The 21,077-nt window shown below is 50.2% G+C and overlaps 1 protein-coding gene across 2 annotated transcripts in view; it reads right to left on the bottom strand.

The window, feature by feature from the left end:
* PAPPA2 (pappalysin 2) overlaps positions 1–21,077 on the bottom strand; it is a 188,642-nt gene that overhangs the window by 115,694 nt on the left and 51,871 nt on the right. For both annotated transcript variants that reach the window (XM_045838564.1, XM_045838565.1), the window contains exon 4: positions 7,189–7,334. In XM_045838564.1, coding sequence (XP_045694520.1) covers positions 7,189–7,334 — 146 coding nt within the window. The remainder of the gene's footprint in view (positions 1–7,188; positions 7,335–21,077) is intronic.

Below are 21,077 nucleotides of genomic sequence, written 5' to 3'. Positions count from 1 at the left end.
ACTCAGCACCGGCTGGCCACGTGTGGGACGGCTGTTGCCTAATGGACTGCCGGGGAGCCCAGGCGCCTTCCCGGGGGAACTTTCAGCCGAGGTTATGGAGGACACGCGGACACTGAGACAGGGCTGCTGTGTGGTCTAGGGGACAGTGCGGGGAAGAAAAGAGAGGGCCGTTGCTGATGAAAAGATGAAAGCTGAGTAGCGGACGGCCGAGCTCCCAAAGTGCTGCCACATCCCCAGCTTCCAGCGAGCTTTCCCAGCCTCAGCCTCAGCCTCAGCCTCAGACGGCAGCGCGGCACGCGGTGAAGAGCGGCTGGCTCCCAGAGCCTCTTTCATTAAAACAAAAACAAAAACAAAACCCTGAGGCAGTTTGCGAAAAAGGACACAAGTGGGAATGACTTTAAAACCATTCTGTAAAACTTTTAGGGCTGAGTATTATATGCCCATAAAACACGGAGGCTGAGGGCTGGTCCCCAGGTGCCGACATAATTACTTCCAGCCACTGGCTACTGCGCGCTCCTCGAAATGCACTGCCCACAACGGAGGGACTAGGCCACCGAAGTGTGCCTGGGGTCCAGGGAAGAAACGGAGCAAGCGGCAGAGGTGGACTGATACACAATGGGCGGGGTGGGGGGGGGGTGAGAGATATGGAGGAAGTTTAAAAAAAACACCAGGGAGCTAGAAGAGGAGGCACATTTTAACAGAACCAGACCAGAAACCATTCACCTCCAGGTCTTGTGTTGGCTTCTTAGTTTTATAGCCTGTGGTCTCATTAGAAGGAAGTCCTTATTCTGGGCACGGCTGAAAAACCAAGACGAGAATGTGTGGAGTGTGAAGATTTTGCAGAATCTGGTGTCTTTTTTTTTTTTTGGTCTCCTTTCATACCCTTTCAGCCACTCTTACTCCCACCCGTCAAGTACTCCGGGCCCTCTGGCTGCTCCCACCTCCTGGGAGAACAGCCATCTGATTGATAAAATGAAAGACGTTATTACTGAGGCTTTGAGGACTTACGGTGGAGTTCCTTCCCTGCTCTCAGTGAGGGCAGTTCAGATACACGCACACACACACATGCACAAAACTGCATGTCAGAATTGTAGGCACTACAGAATATGCATTAAAATCTATTTTCTATAAGTCGCTTATTAATTTAACATTTATTGAGCATCTACTCCGTGTCAGACACTGTTCTGGGCAGCAAGGAGTCAGTGATGATCATGATATGTTTGGGAAGACATAAAGGTTATCTATGGCATATCTAAATAATCACCCATGAAGGTGATTATTTACTTACTCTACCTACTCCTAAGTGCATGAACCTACCTTTGGGGCACCCCAATTTCAGGGCAATTTCCTCCAAGATTTTCAATACCCATGCGTGCTTACTGAAGTGTGAGGCCCCAAGGCACCCAGGACAAGCCCGCCCACTGAAAACCAACTTCTGACAACAGAATGATCTACAACAGCAGCCGGGGGGTGAGCCTGAGACCCCGGCCCTCTCCTGCTCAGGCCGTGGAGCCTGCCCCCTTAACGACTAGAATTCCTCCTGTTTCCTCGGAGCACCGCAGTGCACACATCCTGTTTCTTCCTCGTGTCCGGGAAGAGTCGCTCTGCTTTGGCACCATGAAGAGAAGACTGGTGGCCAGGGGTAGGACCTTCTCTGCCCTGAACCAACCGTTTAATGGCCAGCTGCACCAGAGCTCCCCTCCTTGCCTCCTACAGGCTCTTCTACCTCTCCCTCTGCCCTCTGCACCTGCACTCGCCCAAACCACCTGGCTGAGACGACCAAAGACTTCCCACCTGCCAACTCCACGGCTGCCCCAGCCCGAGGCCTCACCCACACTGCGCATGAGTGTGGCACCGCTGATGTAACGTCCTGATGTCAATGTCAACCGTTTGGTTAGGAGGAAGTCGAGGTTTGTCCTGGGAGACCCCCCCAGAAGCTGTGTGTGATGGAAAGGTACCCCTCCTCTGAGCCCATCGCTGCTGCTTCCACCCTGTTCCACCCCACACGGCTGTTGCTTTACTTCCCCAGGCAGATGTCCCATCCGCATCACGCCAAGAGAGCTGCCCCCGCACCCCCCCCCCCTCCAGTCCACAGGCCCTGTGACCTGCACAGACCCTGCCCCGGGGGCCACCCACCGCCCACACCCGAAACTGCCAACCTTTACTCACTCCTTCATTCTCTGACTTATATGGAGACTCCCTTTGCATCTTAGAAGCTGCTCTATCACTGCAAGCAGCTAGGCCCCTGAACACACATTTCTTTTCTTTATAAAGGAGCCAGTACCTTCCCGGGCACCAAAAGTCTCCGGGTTGGGAGGGAGGTGAGAGGCTGTGGGCAAACGCAGCGAGGTCAACCACAGACACACGATACTGGAACCTTCTACACTGTTGCTGTTATGGCTGCTGCTACTCATAAAGCAAATATTTTTGAGGCCCTACTATGTGCCAGGGACCATTCCCCATGCTTATTGCCCCATTTCATATATATGAGGGAATGAAGGCCCCGAGGGGTGACCTGCCAAAGATCCCATTTGCTCCTGTCTACGGGAAGGATCTATCCACTCTATCACTCAAGACCTTTGCCAGGTTCAAGTTCCACCCATGTGGTTCCTGGATCCCAAGCGCACTGGGCAGTGCTGCTCATGCTACAATGGGGCTGTCTGGATGTTCTCTGGCAGGAGAGACGTTTTCTGGAACAGTGAAGGAAGATGGCTGGCCCAGGACACGCCGGAGTGTCCAACTCCTGTGCCGGAGAGTGACAGAGTCTCTGCTCTAGCCTGGCCGCAATGCCCTCCACTGGCCTCCTCTCTGCAGCCCTTGCACTTGGGGGCCTCCCGGGGCTTTCTCTGGCCTCTCTTTGCTTTGGTGGCTGGGGTATCCCCAGGTCCTGCCCCTCCCCTTCCTTCTGTTTAGGCCCCTCAGAGTCAGACGTGTAGAGACCCCACACTTGACACATCCAAAGCCCAAACCAGCTCCCCATTCATGCCTCCTCTTCCTCTATTTTCCACCTTGCACCCCACCCACTCACGCACTCAGCCCAGAGGGACTCTTCCCACCCCCACCCCAGCCCCAATTACTTATTTACGTGAGCATTCTCAGTGCCGAGAGCCATGGGATTTTTTAACAGCAACATAAAGGACACTAAACCCTGTCTTGCTACAGCAATAATTCCTCTTCATCCACAGACACCAGAACTAATTGGGGAAAGAAGAGCCACGCTCAGCTCATTAAAATACGCATTCTCATTCCGTTTACTCCTCATTACTCAACGCTTCAAAATGTGGGTGTTCGCGATTTCGGACAAGCCATCGTTTCAAAAGGTAACTCAGCTGAGAAGACACCGTCAACAATTTAAAGCTTGTGATCCGTGTCGGTGTCAGTGCCGCACTGGGGATGGCGGGCGACAGTTCTGTGAGACGCCAGCCCTGGAGGGACACGGGGACAGGCCCTGGTGGATCTCTTGTCCTCTTTCTCCAACCCCGTGTAAATACACAACTGTATCCAAATGGGAAGTTTAGCTAGAAAACTTATTACAGAAGATGTATTCCCTTCTAAATATGCCCTGAGCAGACAAACAGGTAAGCAATAAAGACTGAGAAAAGCAGCATGAACGCGCTGCATCAGCACAAGGTTCTACTTGGGAGATGACGTGGAAACACAAATTCAAAGAGGAGGAGGGTCAGGAGCCATCTCCCAGCGGTAAAAACGTGCCTGAGCACAGACTGTTTCAAATAAATGATGGTGGGCATCAAAGTGCTCCACGACTGAGGATACGTTTAGAAAAGTAAACTCGAGATGCCGATCATTTAAAACAGTATACCAGAAGTTCTATTACTCGCTACCACTTAAACCTACAATTGACCTTTTAGATGTTGCTCTTAGGCTGCATGTGGGGTGCAGAGTTCTTTCCAAAGTCTCGTAGAGCGCAGGAGGGAGCAAAAAGAAGTGTGAAGAGTAGCCAAGTACATTCCACTCCTAAGTATGTCCAGGTTTCAACCGCCCGGACCTTGGCGTCCACCGGCTCCTCCGGTCTGGAATGCCCTCTCCCTGTCTGCCAAGCAGGGCTCTCTCGGCGCTCCTCGCGGGGCGCAGCCCCCCTGGGAACTCCTCCCCGGATGCTTTTGGCGCAGTGTGGCACTTCCTCCCCAGCGCCTGCCTGACCTCACGCGTGGTATCATCGCACTGCACCATGAGTGTGTATTTACACGTCTGCCTGCCAGGGATGCTGTGCAACCCCCTTGGGTGACTTCCTCTGTCATCCTGTCTCTGGTGCTGCCACAAAACAGGTTCAACAGGGTTCGAATGAATGAATGATGGAGTGTGAGCCTGGGATTCACCGCTTAGAAGAGGGAGGTTTTACCACTGAAATGAGTCTCCTGCCGTGGAAGGTATATTTTCAATTTAAGCGCTGGGTGCTAAGGCTAAACATGTCACACAGCCACACATCAGAGTTCAAGGGGACCTTGTGCATTCACTGACTCACACAGAACCCTGCCCCAAGTTCCCGCAGCACTGGAAGTGCAGCATTGCGTGGAAGGCGGAAACGGCGTGAACAGCAAAGCAGGACCACGGCCGCCTGGGTCTTTGGGGGCAGTCACTGCAGCCATCGATCGTCAGAGACAGGACTCGATCCTCCGACTTTCAGGCTAGTGGACTTGTGGGCTGGGTCACCCCTGGAGGGACACGCCCTCAAAACGTAGGCGTCTCACATGTTAACACAAACAGTCAACCTTGAGTCTTGACTTAGGTTCTGAAAGGACTCTGTTAAGAAAAGTCTAAATGTCTTCCCCTATCCTGTTATACCAGCCATTTGTACTGCTCTACACCTGGCTTAGGTCGACACAACTCCTTTGTCCAATCACATGATGGTCAAACCAGAAGAAATAAGTACAAACTCGAGCAATTCCGTATCGAGTCAGATCTCCTAGCTGCTCGGTCTGCTTCGGAAAATCACATTACAGGTCACATTATAGTGGAGCATGGCTGCCCCTCAGATGTTTCGGAGTAAAATATAAGTATCCCCAGCTTCCTTTGCAACTCGTGATGAGTCAATAATCCATGAGGTCATTCTGGAAGCCATGTAAATTTAATGCCTTCACTCAGGAATTCACTCATCCCTCTGTGCGGCAAGCACTGACAGAGCGCCTGCTGTATGCCAAGTTCTGTGCTTCTGCAGATGGGTCATGGACCTTATTCAGATTTCACAAGGTCTTCCATGCACTCGTGAGTGTGTGAGTGTGTGCGTGCGTGTGTGCGCAGCTCTACACAGTTTTATCACAGGGACACCTTTGCGCAATCACCACCACAATGAAGATGCTCAACTGTCCCGTCACCACTAAGACGTCCCGTCTGCCGTCCTTCCTGTGGGGTCCACACTCACACCCCTCCCCCTCCACCACTCCCCATTCCCAGTGCCAGGCATGCGTTCTCTTGTCCTCTGTCTCGGTAAGTCCGCCGTTTTGAAAACACGACATAAATGGAGTCACACAGCGCGTAACTTCCGGGATTGCTTTTCACTCAGCACAATACCCTTGAGATGCACCCGAGTCACTCCATGCACTAACACGTATCCCTCTTTACTGCTGAGCAGTGTCCCCTTGTCCTAGAGAGGCGACACCGTTGCTTTAAGCAGTCAGCTCTGAAACCGCTTGTGTCAATTCCAGCAGTTTGAAGCTATGACGAATAAAGCGGCTACGAAGACAGATGTAAACGTTTTTGAATGGGTGTATGTTCTGTTTCTCTGTCATCGATGTCCAAGAGTCTGATGGCCGGATCACACGGTAGGTGTACATCTAGTTTTATAAGAAATTGCCAAAGTGTTCCAGAGAGCGTCTGTGGCGTCCTGGATTCTCGCCAGCAGTGGGCGAGGGATCCAGTTTCTCTGCATCCTCACCAGCATTGAGTACTGTTGTTATTTAAAAACAAGTGTTATAGTATAGTTGGCGTCCAATATCATATTAGTTTCAAGTGTACAATACAGTAATCTGACATTTACATACCTTATAACGTGACCGCCCTGGTAAGTCTAGTAACCGCCTGTCGGCACGCCAGTGTGTCACACCGCCGACCGCACTCCCTGTGCCATGCCCTATCCTGCCAAGTGTTTAGTTATAACTCGTGTGGTTTTAATTTGTATTTCCCCAATGGCTAATGACATGGAACATCTGCTCCCGTGCTTATGTCCCATCTGTGTGTCCTCTTTGGTAAAAGGTTTGTTCCTGTTCTTGTCCATTTTCTAGCTGGAATGTTTGTTTTACCATTGAGTTTTGAGAGTTCTTTATACATTCTAGATACAAATCCTTTGTGAGATGTATGGTTTGCAACTATTTCTTCCAAGTCTAGTGTTTGTTGGTCTTAACAGTCTTTCTCAGGGAAAAAGTTTTAAATTCTGATAAAAGTCAATTTATCAGTTATTATTTATGTGGGCGATGCTTTTGGTGCATGGATAAATATCCTCTCCGTGCAGGCCTGCCCTGAAGACTTTCCCCTATGTTTCTCTTGAAAGTTCTACAGTTTTGTTTCTTATATTTAAAAATCCATGGTCTGTTTTGAGTTCACTTTTGTACGAGGTGTGAGATTTGCATGAAGATTCATTTTCTTTTGCCTGTGGAAGTCCAATTCCTTCAACGACATTTGTGGAGAGTACTCATCGCCTAGCAATGTCTGCACTGCATGTAAGAATGTCCCTCCTTCCTTCCCCGCAGTGGTCCCACAGTCCCTGTCTCCTACATTTTCACGCACACGTCCTTCTAGGGGTTCATCCGTCCTTTCTGCTTCCCTCCCCCCAAAAACTTTCTGGCTCTGTTCATGTTTTCTAATTTCCCTTCTATTTTATTTACTTTTTCTCTTATTTAGATCACCTCCTTCTGTCTCCATTCCTTTGGTTTAATAGGGTTACGCCCCCCAGATGTAAAACGGACCATGTCCCACGTCATCGCTGCATTTACATCTCGAGTACCGGCTTGGTCTGCAACACCCCACGCACCTCCCGCCCTCTGCTCCAGTGCCTCTCACTTGTCTGCCCTGAAACATGTAGACAAACCCTCCCAAAAGCCACCCTCAGCCAAAAGAGCTAACTCACTGAGTAAAATGTATGTTTTCTCTTTCTTTTTTCCCCAAACTCACTTTCGCAAACTCTCTTTGGGCCTCCTCCTGTCCGCAACTGTATCTGGTCTACACGGCACTTACCCAGGTGGCTGACAGCGTCCTTGTCCCAGGGCCAGGTGGCGGCCCCTGCAAGGTCGTCCCGCACCGAGCTGGCGAAGTAGACGTTGAGGAAGTGCGTGCCGTTGAGTTGAAGCGCCTCCTTCAGCTCCTTCACACTCATGTAGGCCCTGGGTGGGGGGAGAGGGCAGAGCGTCACACAGGAGTCCGTGCGCGGGGTGGGGGCAGCACTGCGGCACGCAGACTCTGGCACCCCCGGCGCTGCCTTCAGGGGCACAGAGAGGCAGGGACCGGATGGTCAGGAAGTCCACATAAAACGCACCAGTTCACATTGGGGATATTATTCCAAGGTCAGTGATGCCCCACATTGTTAGCATTAAAATATTTATGTGAGCCCTCAGTATGTGACCTCAAGTTCAAGTCCCCTCTCCACACCCAGATAATTTCTTCAGGATAAACCCAATGACCTGGCTGGTGTAGCTCAGTGGATTGAGCGCGGGCTTTGAACCAAAGCATTGCAGGTTCGATTCCCAGTCAGGGCACATGCCTGGGTTGCAGGCCACGGCCCCCAGCAACCGCACATTGATATGTTCTCCCTCTCTCTCTCTCTTTCTCCTTCCCTCTCTCTCTCTTTCTCCCTCCCTTCCCTCTCTAAAAATAATAAATAAAATCTTTTTTAAAAAGTCATGGAAATAAACTAAAAAAAAAAGATAAGCCCAATGAGACGCCCAGTTCTGTGCCCGAGAAGGACCCCCAGGCGGTGCTGGAGAGGGCCTTCTGCCTCTCGGTCCCCAGCTCTTCCCATCCCACTGTGCGACCAGCATTGTGGCGGGACGACCAACGGAATCTTTATTCCAGGGCATGCTTGTTTCCAGGCAGTATTGTTTAAAGGGGAAATAGGGGCTACGAAGGAAAGTAAAAGAGGGAAAAAAGAGATGAGTGATAGGTAGGAGAGGATGCCACAAAGCTACTGCAAGGAATATTAATTATATATATATATATTTTTTCTCTTTCTAGTCCCTTAACCCACAGAAACTCTACCCCTACTCCAACTACCTTCTGATACCAAGTATCTTCATTGGTGGTCTTCAAAGCACATGGCAATATTATGTTTACACACAGAATCAACGGTCTATTAACACATGCCCCATGGCCCATTAAAAAAAAGAGAAAAACAGGGAAACTCACATCCGATCTCTTCATAAGCTCATGTATCATCAAATACCTTCATCTGCCTGGCGCCAGGGAAACGTAAAACTTTCCCGTGAGTGAAGAAAGCCTGCCACACTCACTGACAAGCTCTTCGAAGAAGGGACAGTGAAACCACGGTCTGACACGCCAAAGAGGGGAATGTGCTCACCGCAGCCTCAACTGGGCCACAGTTCACTCAGCCTGCGCTGGATCGCATTTCGTAGTCGCTATCCCAGCAGATGAGCCGCAGACGATGAAACCTCCCACCCCAGAGGCTCCCACTAGACTAGCATGGCCCTCCTCCTCTCGCCTGCTTGGTCTCCCGACCACACTGTTGATGCCATTGACCCAATCCACATGTGGGGCGCACTGGCGAGGAGTGCCCAAGGAACAGAGACCCCAAAGACCGTTTCTGTATCCTTTGGAGCAGGACCAAAAGGAAAAATAAAAGTAAAGAAACAAAAATGACCTTGCTTTAGAAGCACCAGAGATGCTTAGGAGAAAATGGACTCGAAAAACACTCTTTCTCACTGAGTTATAATATCTTGGAAGAACAGTTCTCAGCCCCCCAAAATCATCCCCTTCCATGAGGTGATGTCAGATGTGATCGATCGGAGGGGCATTCCTTCTGCTGCTTTCCTGGAGACACTGTTTTTGGACTGTCACGTGGTTTTCCCTGAACCTTAGTCATATCCTGTTTCCCTTTCTCCTTTATTAAAAAAATAATTGATTTCCTGCATTGACAAATTGATGGTTTGGAGCTGTGATGGCATCAAATAATTCTTCAACATGGAGATGTTTCAATAGGCCAGAGAAAGGAGCAGAGGGGGCAGATGGGAAAAAAAGGGGGAAGAGGGGGAAGGGGGAGGGGAGGGGAGGGAAGAGAAGGGAAGGGAAAGGAAGGGAAGGGAAGGGAGGTTACAGAAGGGAAAGTTACATTAAGTTAAGTAAAGGGGGAGGAGAGGGGAGGGGAGGGAAGTTACAGAAGAGAAGAAGTTAAGCAAAGGGAAAGGGAAGGGGAGGGGAGGGAAAAGAAAAAAGAAAAGAGCAGCAAGAACCAGAGACCGAGCCACTGCGCAGCTCAGGTACCACGGAAGAAAAGTCATACCCTCCCCTGTTTCTACTCCAGAGTTCCCAAGAAAATGAGGAGCTGCTAACCTAACGGTTCCCTCTCTTTTCCCCACCCTCATTTTCCCAGATCCCCCTGGCCCTGGTGCGATTTATTTGGGCTATCTGTGTGTTCCTGGCGTCTCTGTCTGCCCGGAGCAGGTCCAGAAACTGAGTTGTGTTTCTCCTTTTGTCCAATCCCTCCTGCTGTCAGGCCCACGGCCCTCGCTGCATCATGCACACACTTCCCACTTCCCTCCATGCCCCAACTCTGGGTTGCTCCGCATGCACCCCGACTGGCTCACAGTCCGCCCCTCCCCCAGCTCCTGCCACCCGAGGAAATGGCAGTATTTCTGTGAAACACTCACTGAAAACACAGTCCTGTTTCTGACCTCTTTACCTCCGATGACCTTCACACTCCATTCGCACTGTTGCCCTTGCTCAGACAGACTTTTTAACGTTCCTGATCTGATGCAGCTCTTCAGTCCTGTCTGTCTGTATCTTTATTGGCCAATGGGCATCTCCTCTCCGGAAATTATTTGACATCTTCGCCAATCTTTCCTTGCCCGCCCTCCCCCACCAACCCCCATCTCTCACTCCCTGGACTCTAGGTAAATGATCACACCTCCTTTTTGGAGGATAAAACGAAGGCCATTCATCAAGAGATTCCTGTCTCTTTCTCTCTCTCACACACACACTCAAACATTTACTCCCTTACCTATTTCTATTCCTTTTCCTGTGGATGAGGTTGCTGAGAAAATCACAGTTAATGCCATCTTTTTCCTTCTTCCTTTCCAATCCAAAATTCTTGAAAGAATAATTTCCTCACCTCCCACTCACTTCTTTTTTCCATGCACTACCCCCTAATCCCACTGCGACCTGGGTTTCATCTTTGACATCTACAATCCCGGCACCTGGGTTGTAGGCTCCGTGCAGATGACTGAGTGAAGATGGGCACCAGGGCGGGCCCTGGTCCACTGTGACTGGGCCCTTGTAACAGGCGGAAGTTTGGACATAGAGGGACATGTGCGGAGGGGGGTGACGTGAACACACCAGCAGGGTGCCAGCTACGAGCCAGGAAAGGCTGGAAGCCATCAGAAGCTAGGAGGGAAGCCTGGAGCAGAAGCCTCCCCCATTGCCCGCAGGAGGGACCAGCCGCACAGACACCTGGACCTCTGCCCTCCAGCCTCCAGAACTGTGAGACAGCGAGTTTCTATCATTTAAGCCTGCCGTGTGTGGCACTTTGGTACAGCAGCCCATGGGACGAATGCAGCCCGCATCACTCCAGGCCTCCGGGCCATCTACCCCATGGGTTTAATCTCCCCACCCAACCGAGAGCTCCAGCCTAATTTAATTTTCTTTTCTGTTCATTCTAGAATTCTACTAGTTGCTCAGCTTTAAACCACAGCCAGATACCTAAGCATCCAAATAGTCTACAACCTCTATAGAATCTTCTTTCAAAAAATCTTCAAAATATATCCCTATTTTTCCCTTCCCACTGTCAATACGTGGAATAGGACCTGGTTGGGAGCGGTCCTGCCTGGTTTCAGGGACTGTAGCCTCATTAATGGACAACACAGTCCCAAAGCTAGGGCTGAGTGAACAGGCCTCGGGGCCATGAGCCACTAAGGAGACAGAACCTATTCTCCTGGCAGAAGCACAGCCCCCCACCTCCCTCACTTCCCCCTGCTTGGCCCGGGCAGATGACTGCTTAGCCAATGATGGGTAAGATTCCTCAAGGGAGGAACAACCTAAGACAGGCATAGTTGCAAAGGGACCATCAGGGAAGGACTTAGGGGACTATAGAGAAGGGGCAGAAAGGCCCTCACCCCTCGGCTTTGTCCTAGCCTGAGTCCTCATTCTACCTGTAAAAGGTCCCCTAATATCTTGGCTACTTTCCTACCCTTGCCTGACTCAGCCTGAAAGCAATGCCACAGGCAGCTGCAGCCATTATATGGGAACAAATGGCTCCCAGGGGCAATTCTGGCCTGAGAAAAAATGTACATTTTGTCCTCTGAAACCCACCCTGCCTAACATAACCCTGTTGATATAAACTGGATGTTTCAGTTCAAGGCATAAAGAGTAAACTCCTTATCTCATGAAACACGTCTTAAAGACCCTCTGGCATCAGCATGACTAACAGACCCTGACCTATGACAATTCTCTGTGCTCCTTCAATTGTTATCTATAGATAATACCTGTTTTTGTAAGACTACAGGCTTTTGACATTGATTCATGAGCTATGTGTGCTTGCTGTACACCCCTACACACACCAACCCCAATAAAAGCAAGACTGTGTCTGGGACAATTTATTCTCATCCGTGGCAGCCGGGAGAAACTCTGGGATGGAGTTCTCCCTCAGGACTTCTTCATGTGTCGGGTACTAAAATGTCTTATTTTTCTTCCTCTAATATCATGTCCACTCCAGTCCCCTCTGTGAAACATCGAAACTGGTATATCCCTATTCACTCTTGGTTCCCTGTGGCCACAATAAAGTTCCTTAAATTGCCACTCAAAGACTTTTAAGCCAGACCCCAGCCTACCCTCCAGGCTTGGCTTAGCACCACTATGCCACTGATTGAGCTAAACTGATTTGTACACTGATGTCAAGCACGCCTCCGATTTTTTTGGTTTTGAGGTGTTGTTCAGTTGATTGGTTGTTTTTTCAGGGGTGGGGGAGTGGGGCTCCCTGCTTTGCTTAAGTAGTTCTCCCCTTACATGTACAATGAACAACACTGTACCCGACATTCAAGGCCCGTTTTCTGTCTCACTTCTTCTGAGAGGCCCACAGTGATTGCCCAGCCTGAAATTAGCCCCCACGTCTGAGTCACTGTCATTCAGTCCAGTCTGCAACACGATGGACTGCAATATGTAACCGTAATACTTACCTGCTTAGGCAATACATGCCAGCAGTAGGCGTTCTACCTCTAGATACTTCTCTTAAGATGTTTGTATAAGTTTTAAATAGGCACCAACAAGAAGAGTATAATAGCAAAAAATATATAATAACAGCATAGTATATTATTTTAAATAGTACAGTATAATAGCAGAGAATATAATGGTAAAATGTAAATAATACAAATTTCCTTTAAAATGGAACTGGCAAGATAAATTAAGAGTATATAATATTCATACCAGAAGCCATTAAACATTATCTAGGTCTATTATTATTCCAAGAAAAATGACAAGAGAGCCAGAGATAATTAAGAGAAGTCAAAGCAGAAACCAACAGGACAGACCCAGCTCGCACAGGAGGGGCGCGGCCCCGCGCAGGCGGGTACCCCCACCCCAGCTGCTGTGAGTGCCGGAAACCACCAGCTTCCTTCAGAGAATTCCCCTTGGACGAACAGGAGCCGCCTCGCGGGGGAGCACGCCTCCCAGAGGCACTCCCAGGTGGTAATGCCTGACTGAGGGAAGGCTGCACACGCCAGCCCTCTGCCCCACGCTGGGGCCCCATGCAGGGCTCATTCTGGCTTCCTGCTAGACACCAGCTGAGACCACGGGCTTGCTTGTCCCCTTGCACTGCCTTATCCCGTTCCCCTCTCCCCTTTCTGCTAAAAGAAACCCTCAGGAAATCACAAAGCCCGGAATTTCTGCCTCAGGCACCGCTTCCCCAGAACCTCCTGGAAGACAGAGGAGCACGTGCTCCTGCAATAGAAGGGGAGGGGGAGAGAGGAGAGAGCGCAAGCAGACGGCTTGGCTTTGAGGGCTGACTGCAGTGTCCGAGAGAGGGCATCCCTAGGCTGCCTTCCCATCAAACAGAAGGGGAGGGGATCCCCGCAGCGTGGGCAGTGAGGTGCTGGGCAGGGAAATCTGAGGAGACCGGAAGGTGTGAGATGGCACTGTGGGAGAAGTGGGGACAGGAGACCCCTTACTAGGGAGACACAGGGAGACTGCTTTGCTGGGCTTCCTGAGAAAACGCCCCCCAGCTCACCTTCCCCGATGTCTGGTCATCGTAACTTCTACTTCCAAGTAACCAGAGAACCAGTGTTGTTAGTCATGCTTTCCAAGTACACTAGCGGGGTCGTTCCTAGACGTGGAATTTATAAATGTGATACTGGGTATGATAATAAATTGCATGTATGCTTAAATTATATGTATACAAACTCGAGGCTGCTCTTCCACCCTCAGCATTCTGCAAAGCTGTCCAGGGCGAGGTCGCCGAGACTCTCCGAGCTGTGCGTCCATCCAGCACAGCTTCCTGCGCTCCCTCCCCTGGCCTCCCCGAGGCGTCTGGCATCGCTGACCACTTTCCTCTCGCAGCTTCCTCTTTCCTTGGCCGCAGCACGTGGACATTCTCCTGGTTCGTTTCCTACCTACGACGCCCTTTCCCATAACCTCTCACGGGCCCTTCTCTCCCTCCCCTTCTCTTCTCTCGAGCACTGCTTTCCCCCGGCCCATCCTCTGCTCCCTCACTCATCATCCTGCACTCTCCCAGGGGGCCGTGTCCGCTCCTGCAGCTTCCCCTGCAGCAACAGCTCCAAAATGTGTCTCGAGCTCACACTTGTCTCCTGAGCTCCAGGCAAGCACACCCGACTGTCTGCTGAGCATCACGCCCCAGCGGAGACCTCGAACTCAGCCCACCCTCCCCTCTCATTTTCACCGCTTGTGTTTCCCCATCACGGGCACGAGCCTCACCGTTATTCTGCATCTGGCGCTCCAGAAGGGAGTTACGTGGAACGCCCCCCGCCAATGCCCCGTCCAATCAGTCACCAACTCCAGTAAATTCTCTACTGAGTATTCCTACAATCGTGGGCCACCCTGCCATTGCTTTAAGCCAGCACACCTTCTCTCATGGTTTCCTAAGCAAAACCTCGGTGGCCAGCCTGTCTCCAGACTTCCTCTGTCTGTTTCCGCCTTCCTGATGGAAATCTGAGCAAGCCACTCACATGCTTGTAACAGTTCAATGGTGGCCTAGGCATCTGGGACAAAACCCAAAGGCCTTAATAACCTTTCAAAGCCCCTCATGATCTGTCCCCTTGCCACCTGTCTGGTTCCACCTCTGGCCACTATTTCTCTTACGTTGTTTTCCCAGAGCCTCAAAGCGCTCACTCGTAGCTCTGCCCCTGCATTACTCTCTCCTGTGGTTCCATCAAAGCACATGAGTATTCGTTTCTACATAGAATGCTCTTTTTTCTGGGACTCCTCTGCTAACCGATCCATGATCAAAAATGGATCCCAACCACAGATTCGGTGAAGCCAGGCACGGCCTTCCCCGCCCCGCCCCATGCCCTCCCAGCCATCATGGGGGCATCGGGCTGTGATGGGAGGAGAACGGCAGCTGGGGTCCAGAGCCCCTCCTTTGACATGGTGCAGTGCTGCTCCAATGATGGACGGACTCTTTCTCAGTACTGAGCCCCCGAAAGGAATTCGGACAAGTTCCACTGTGGGAGACACACGCAGTGCGTGCACACGGAGAACAGCCATTTCTGCATCCATATTTGACTCCTTCGGACAAAACGATTAGGTGCAAGGGACAGCCAGATAACAAAATAAGCATTCAAAAAATAGACCCAGACACTCCAAGGACAAGTCTCTCTGGTTGTAAGGAGTTTCCAGGGAGAAAGATCCGAATGCTCCGAGGCTCCTGGGCCCTGCAGTCGGTGCTCTCGGCCCCCCCAGAAGCTGCCTGGTCCCACCACAGGGCTCGCTGGCTGCCCTGCCTCCAGAGGTGGGGCTCCGGGGGCCACCTTCTCCCCTTTGTGGAGCCCAGAGACTCCACCTGGAGATCCCACGCGTGCACCTCCTGACGAAGAGGCGTTTGGCGGGAGAAGTGTTCTTTGTCTCTTACATTACCACTTGTAAACGTGGCTTCTAGAAAGCTGCCACCATTCCTGTCCATCTGAAAGTTGCAAGAGTTGTAGAGGCTGAGAAAAAAAGAATGCTGTCCATGCCCACAGCGACACCCTCCTCGGCCTCCCTCTCCACTCACACCGACTGGCTCGGCCCCCGCCCTCTCCTCTCCTCCGAGAGCGGGGCCCAGAGGGCATGCCCTTCAACCGCCCCGTTATGCTTCCTCTGGAGGAGGACAGGCCCAGTGCTCTGTCTAGAGAGCACACTTCCTCTCCGCCGTCTCTCTCGCTCCCCGGCCCTGACAGTGAAGCTTTGAAGCCAGCTGAGGATCCTGTGTTGGCTGCGCACTCACAGCCAGGCTACGGCCTAGCAATGACTCACGCCCTTGTGGTCTCCTTGTATTTACCGGGGACAGTCTGTTCCAGCTGGACTTCCCTTCCCCCGGGCAGCCTAGAGCTCAGCCACCTCTCCTGCCGCCCCAGCACGCTCCACATTACCCTTTCGCCACCGACGCTCTCCAACAGGTGTGTGTGTGTGTGTGTGTGTGTGTGCGCATGTGCGCACACCCGTGCGCACACCCGTGCGCACGCATGCGCTCTAGGTCTCGGACTGACACCTCTACACTGCAGGCCGCATTCTGACTCTGCCTGCTTTTGTCTGGTCTATACATTAAGAATGGTTCTGACATTTTTAAAGAGTTGTAAGAAAGAAGAAAAAGGAAAGGAGGAGGAAGAGGAAGGCAGAAAGAAGGCGAGAAAGATCACCTAGGGGACTGAAAGCTTAATGTATTTACTGTCTAGCCCTGTACCAAAACAAGTTTGCTGACTTCTCTCCTGCACCACAGCAGCCTCTAGTGCGTGATTCTGAGTTCAGACAGTCCCAGAGTCATAGACATACAGGTTCCTACGCTGCTGGTATTTTGTCATTTTTTCTGACACACACAAATGTATTTTGCTCAACAAGTATCCTCTGCCATTATCGTCCTTTAAACTGTAAAATATGAACAGTCGTGCCTTTCTCAGCTTTTTTGTTCTTTTGGGCGAGACTGTCGTATCTCATTCAGGGGCGTGTCTGTAGCAGGAAGGACGGCTTGGGCACGGCCCTGAAAAGGGGCGTGTTCTCTCTCACTGGGGCATGGAATGAAAAGGACATTGTGGGAGCATGAAATCTTTCTGCCTCATAATTTTATCTAAGCTCGGTTACGCAGGCAAGTTGCCGTTTGGTGCCGGAGCCGCGTGGCGATCTGGGAGCAATGCGGGCGTCTGCGTCGACCCGGCTGCAGAAGTGCGCACGGAACCTGGCTGCAGAAGTGCGCACGGTCCCCGGCTGCAGAAGTGCACACGGTCCCCGGCTGCAGAAGTGCGCATGGTCACTCAGACCTCCCCTGGACTCCTCTCAGTGCCGGGGGGGCGGGGGGGGGCGACCCCCGCACGCCACTGTCATCACCGACAAGCCCGAGAGACCAGTGGGATGGCAAGGGCGACTCAGATTAGACTGAACTTGATGAGAAATGGTGACTCCTCAAATGCTCTCACACAAGGGAAGAGCATGTACATTCCGTGGTAAAAGGGGGGGAAAGAGTGGAATATACTCTCTTCTTTATTCCAAATACAGATTAGTACATGTTCTGACAGCTCCTGCACTAAATTAAACTAAAATCTGTTTAAATTCCTAGGGGACGGCCACAGCAGAAGTAAGGAGTGCGGCTCTGAACTAAGATGACCCGGGTTGATGCGGGCTCTGCCATTTTCTCGTATCGTTGGGAGCATGAGGGCACGTAGCTACGCATGGCTCACGAGCTGACAGGTGACTGCGGCCGTTGATCAAGTGAACACAAACGTGAGCCGAGACGTGAGGGCAATGTCAGTGCCTACTTCCTAAAATGACTATGCAGGTTAAATGAAATAATGTATACAAAGCTCGTGACAAAATGCCAAGTACATAGAAAAAAAAACAACTGTTATTCCTCAAGCATATTTGAAAATGGCACACTTTTTGTTTTTGAAATAGTGCCTATTTCAGAAGCAATGGAACGCAGTTTCGCAAACTGGTTCCAACTCGCAATCAGGCTTGTTTTCAACGGCTACGGCAAGGAGTCGGCAGGGCAAAAGGCACGGAGACAGGACTTCTGGCTTGCATTTCCTGCTTGAAAATTTACAAGGAGAATTATTTACTTGAGAAGAAAATTCTGCTTTTAAAGCATTAAAAGGGCAAATGAGACCTCAGTGATCACATTCACCCCATGCCATGCAAATTTGCAGACTCTGTAACAGCAGCAGCTCCACAGCTAAAAGGCCGCACACCTGGGTGAGGTGAGCGCCTCAGACTGGGCAGGGGCAGGAGAGGTGGGCGGTGCCTCTGAGTGCACAGCTCAGGGCAGAGCCTGGGGCACTGAGTCTGTTAGTCTACCCCTACTCCGGTAGCAGGAGCAGAAGGATGGGCCCGCCAACAACGACTAGGAAAGGAAAATAGAGATGTGAGAGAAAGAACCGAGTGAGTGCATCTTCATTTGTTCACCTGCTATTGCTCCCAAAGATACTCTGAAAAGCTGCGGACAAAGCTGGATGGATCATCTGTTTAACCTCACCCTTGACTTAAAAGGAGTCAGCATTTCCAACCCAGGGAACTATTACCGAAATTGTTCCGGCAAGCAGCATTGTTCATTTGTCTCCCCTGGATGCACACACGTACACACAAACACCTTCCCTACAACCCAGGTTTATTTTTACGCTAGAAAGGTGGGGTGTCCCAGATCAGGGCCCCCTGCTCCTCAGCAGACAGACATCCTAAAGAGGCTTCCTTGCCCCACGGGAAAAGGCCGCTGCGGAATTTATTAGAGCAAAGTTCACAAAGCTCTGATTACTTTCTAGCTAGAAAGAGAAAAACACAAAATCCAAGAGTGCTGATCAGATCCAGTTGGCACCTGGGAGTTTAGAGGGGCTAGGAATTCTCAGCGACCCCCTGCCCTGAAGCCGGTTCACCCACACCTGGCGCGCCATGAAGGGGGTTCAGTGTGGCTGGCATTCTGTCTTTTCTCTTCCCTGCGAATGCGCAATTCTTCTTCCCTAAATAATAGGGAAGACCGGGCCAAAGAAAACTCAAAACAATGCCTTCGCTAATGGCTCTAATCGCCCGGCTGCGGCCTGCCAATGAAAACGCGGGCTCAGTCCTTCCAGGGAAGCTTCTACCGGAGCTGATGGGACCTGCCAAGTCTCTACCCACCTCCTCTGCCTTCCTGCCACTCAATTCTTTCTCTTTCTTTTTCCACCCCCATGTTGGCCTTTTCCAAGAGGAGTATGTAAAATACCCAAAGAATGTTCTCTTTTCAATGGGCATTTTGTTTGGGGCACATATTTATGTTTATTTCTCATGAGGACGGTGTGCATATTTTCCAACCCAAAAGCAAGATGCAGTTTTATAGAGTAAAGGTACTTTGTAAAACAGCAGAATGGAAGGCCTGAGATCGGGGCAGTCCTGCAAAAGCCAAGTGGGGTCCCCTTCGCTGTGAAGGACACTAATGTGCCTGATGCCGTACACTGAGTTTTCTTTCGAAATCATCTTTGGGGAACTTACCGCTTCCTAGCCCTGGGCAAGGCCCCTGGGTGAGGCCGAGATGCTTCAACTCAGAAGAAAAGAGCTCGTCCCTGGACAATAATTCACAAATAACTGCCCCCCCAACTCTGTTCCCAAATGACATGGTCACAGTGACCCTTCAAGGTAGACCTAAGGAAGAGAAGGGTAGTCAGGAGAAAAGATAGAAAATGAAAGAGCAAAAAATAACTCTGGATCAGAATAGGAAATAAGAAGCAAGAGAGCAGGCAGCAAGCAGAGAAAATAGAATGTTCATGATAAGGCAAGGCCACCGGCAACGGAGTCAAGAGTCACTGCCGTACACCACGACCACGCCTGTCCGCCCTGCGTGGGAAGAGCAGTTAAAACCAGACCGTTGGACCTAGACCCCCTGCCTTCCCACCTGCAAGTTACCCACGGAAAAGGAATCACATTCTCCCCCATTCATTCCAGAGTGCAACGCTATCACCGTGGTCTGGAACGGGTCTGCAGGTTTTCTCATCCGACACAGTTCAGGTGGCAAACAGTGGTGCCACTCCGCACTGAGTCAGCCCTGACTTGGTCGTAAGGACGGGCCTGGAGCAACCCGTGGTACCGACTCAGCAGTGCGGAAGCAGGGAAGGGGCGCGTGAAAAACGCTGCCGTGCGTGCGCACATTGCTGCAGAGGAGAGGCTTGCAGGACGCAGTGGGGAGCTCCGGCTTAAACACTGTCCTGAGTCGCAGGGCCCACCTGCGCGGACTCAGGAGGTTCCCCCTCCGAGCCATCCTGCACCCTGCTGCAGGTTAATATTTCAAGGGATAAATGATGGTCATGTCAGTCTCTGCTCAAGGGACTTATTTAAGGAAAAGAAGATCAAAACGATGAACAATAAAATGGCAACAAATACGTATATCTATCAACAGCTGAATCTAAAAAAGCAAACTAAGCAAACAGGAAGAACAGAGACAGAATCATAGATTTGGAGAGCGTTTTGATGGTTGCCACCTGGAAGAGGGGGTGGGAGAAGGGGTGAAGAGGTGAGGGGATTAAGAAGTACAAATAGGTAGTTACAGAATAGCCCTGAGCTAGGATATAAAGCACAGTATAGGAAATGGGGTAGCCAGAGAACTCATACACATGACCCATGGATGTGAACAATGGTAGAGGGATTGCTGGAGGGAGTGGGGGGAATTGGGTGGAGGGGAACAAAGGGGGGGAGGAAATTGGGACAACTGTAATGGCATAATCCATAAAATATAATTTTAAAAATCAAGTATATCCCGATATACCAAAATAACAAAAAAACAAAAACAAAACAAAAAACCATGGCTCTTCTTTGCCCCATAATTAATTTCAAAATCCTTGATTTTATGTTGAAGATCTTCCATGCTCTTGGTGTTTGGCTTCCTCTTTCCTTGTTCTTCCGCAAGCACCCTGACCCAGTGGAGTGACATTGCCTTTGATCCCTGAACACATCTAGAATTTTCCTCCATCCATGCTCTCTCCACTGCCTGAAATCTCAAACTCTCCCTACCCTGTTTTTTCAATCCATCGATATCAAGATGAATTTTTATCTCCTTTACAAGTACGATCTCATTCTTACCTCCTCACCCTAGCTGTATTGTAACTACAATAAAACCCCATACCACATTTTAACATGCAACCCTACTTTTCCCTGGTTCATAACTTATATCTGTATTCACCCCATACGCCACATTGGAAGTTCACTGAACATGTCTTATTTCTTTTTGTCTCCCTTAAAGAACCTATGTTCTAAGAGAATACACTCAACAATGATTCATTTCACAAATGAATGAACCTAGGTCTCTATGTGCCAATAAATGTGTCATTTACTATATTTGTGTAAATATAGTAAATCGTTTACTATATGTGTCATTCACATATACTGCAAATTTCCAAACTTCTCTGTGCATTACGATCACCTCTGAGATTTGCTTTAAAATATATGCAAATAGAGTCCAGGTATCAGAAACTTTTTAAAGCTAATGATTTTGATATGCAACAAAACTTGCGAGGCTGTAACCTATAAAATTTTAATGACAGAAAATATTTTGAGGCAGTGACCCCAAATATTTAAGTTTAACTTAAAGTGGAAATCAGGTCACCAATTCTACCACTTTCCCTTCTGGAAACAGTGTGAACAAAATCAAACTTGTTTGCCAGTGTTCCCCCTGACCTTCCATCCAATTGGTTACTCAAAATGACTGACAGGTATGGCCAACCTTTCTGAGAAAGCATCGGTTCAGAGAG

The sequence above is a fragment of the Phyllostomus hastatus genome, unplaced genomic scaffold (assembly GCF_019186645.2).
Source record: "Phyllostomus hastatus isolate PE091 unplaced genomic scaffold, TTU_PhHast_1.1 phas_contig_283, whole genome shotgun sequence".
Taxonomy (NCBI): Eukaryota; Metazoa; Chordata; class Mammalia; order Chiroptera; family Phyllostomidae; genus Phyllostomus; species Phyllostomus hastatus.
The sequence above is the reverse complement of the archived record's forward strand: the minus strand, read 5'-3'. Positions and strand labels throughout refer to the sequence as shown.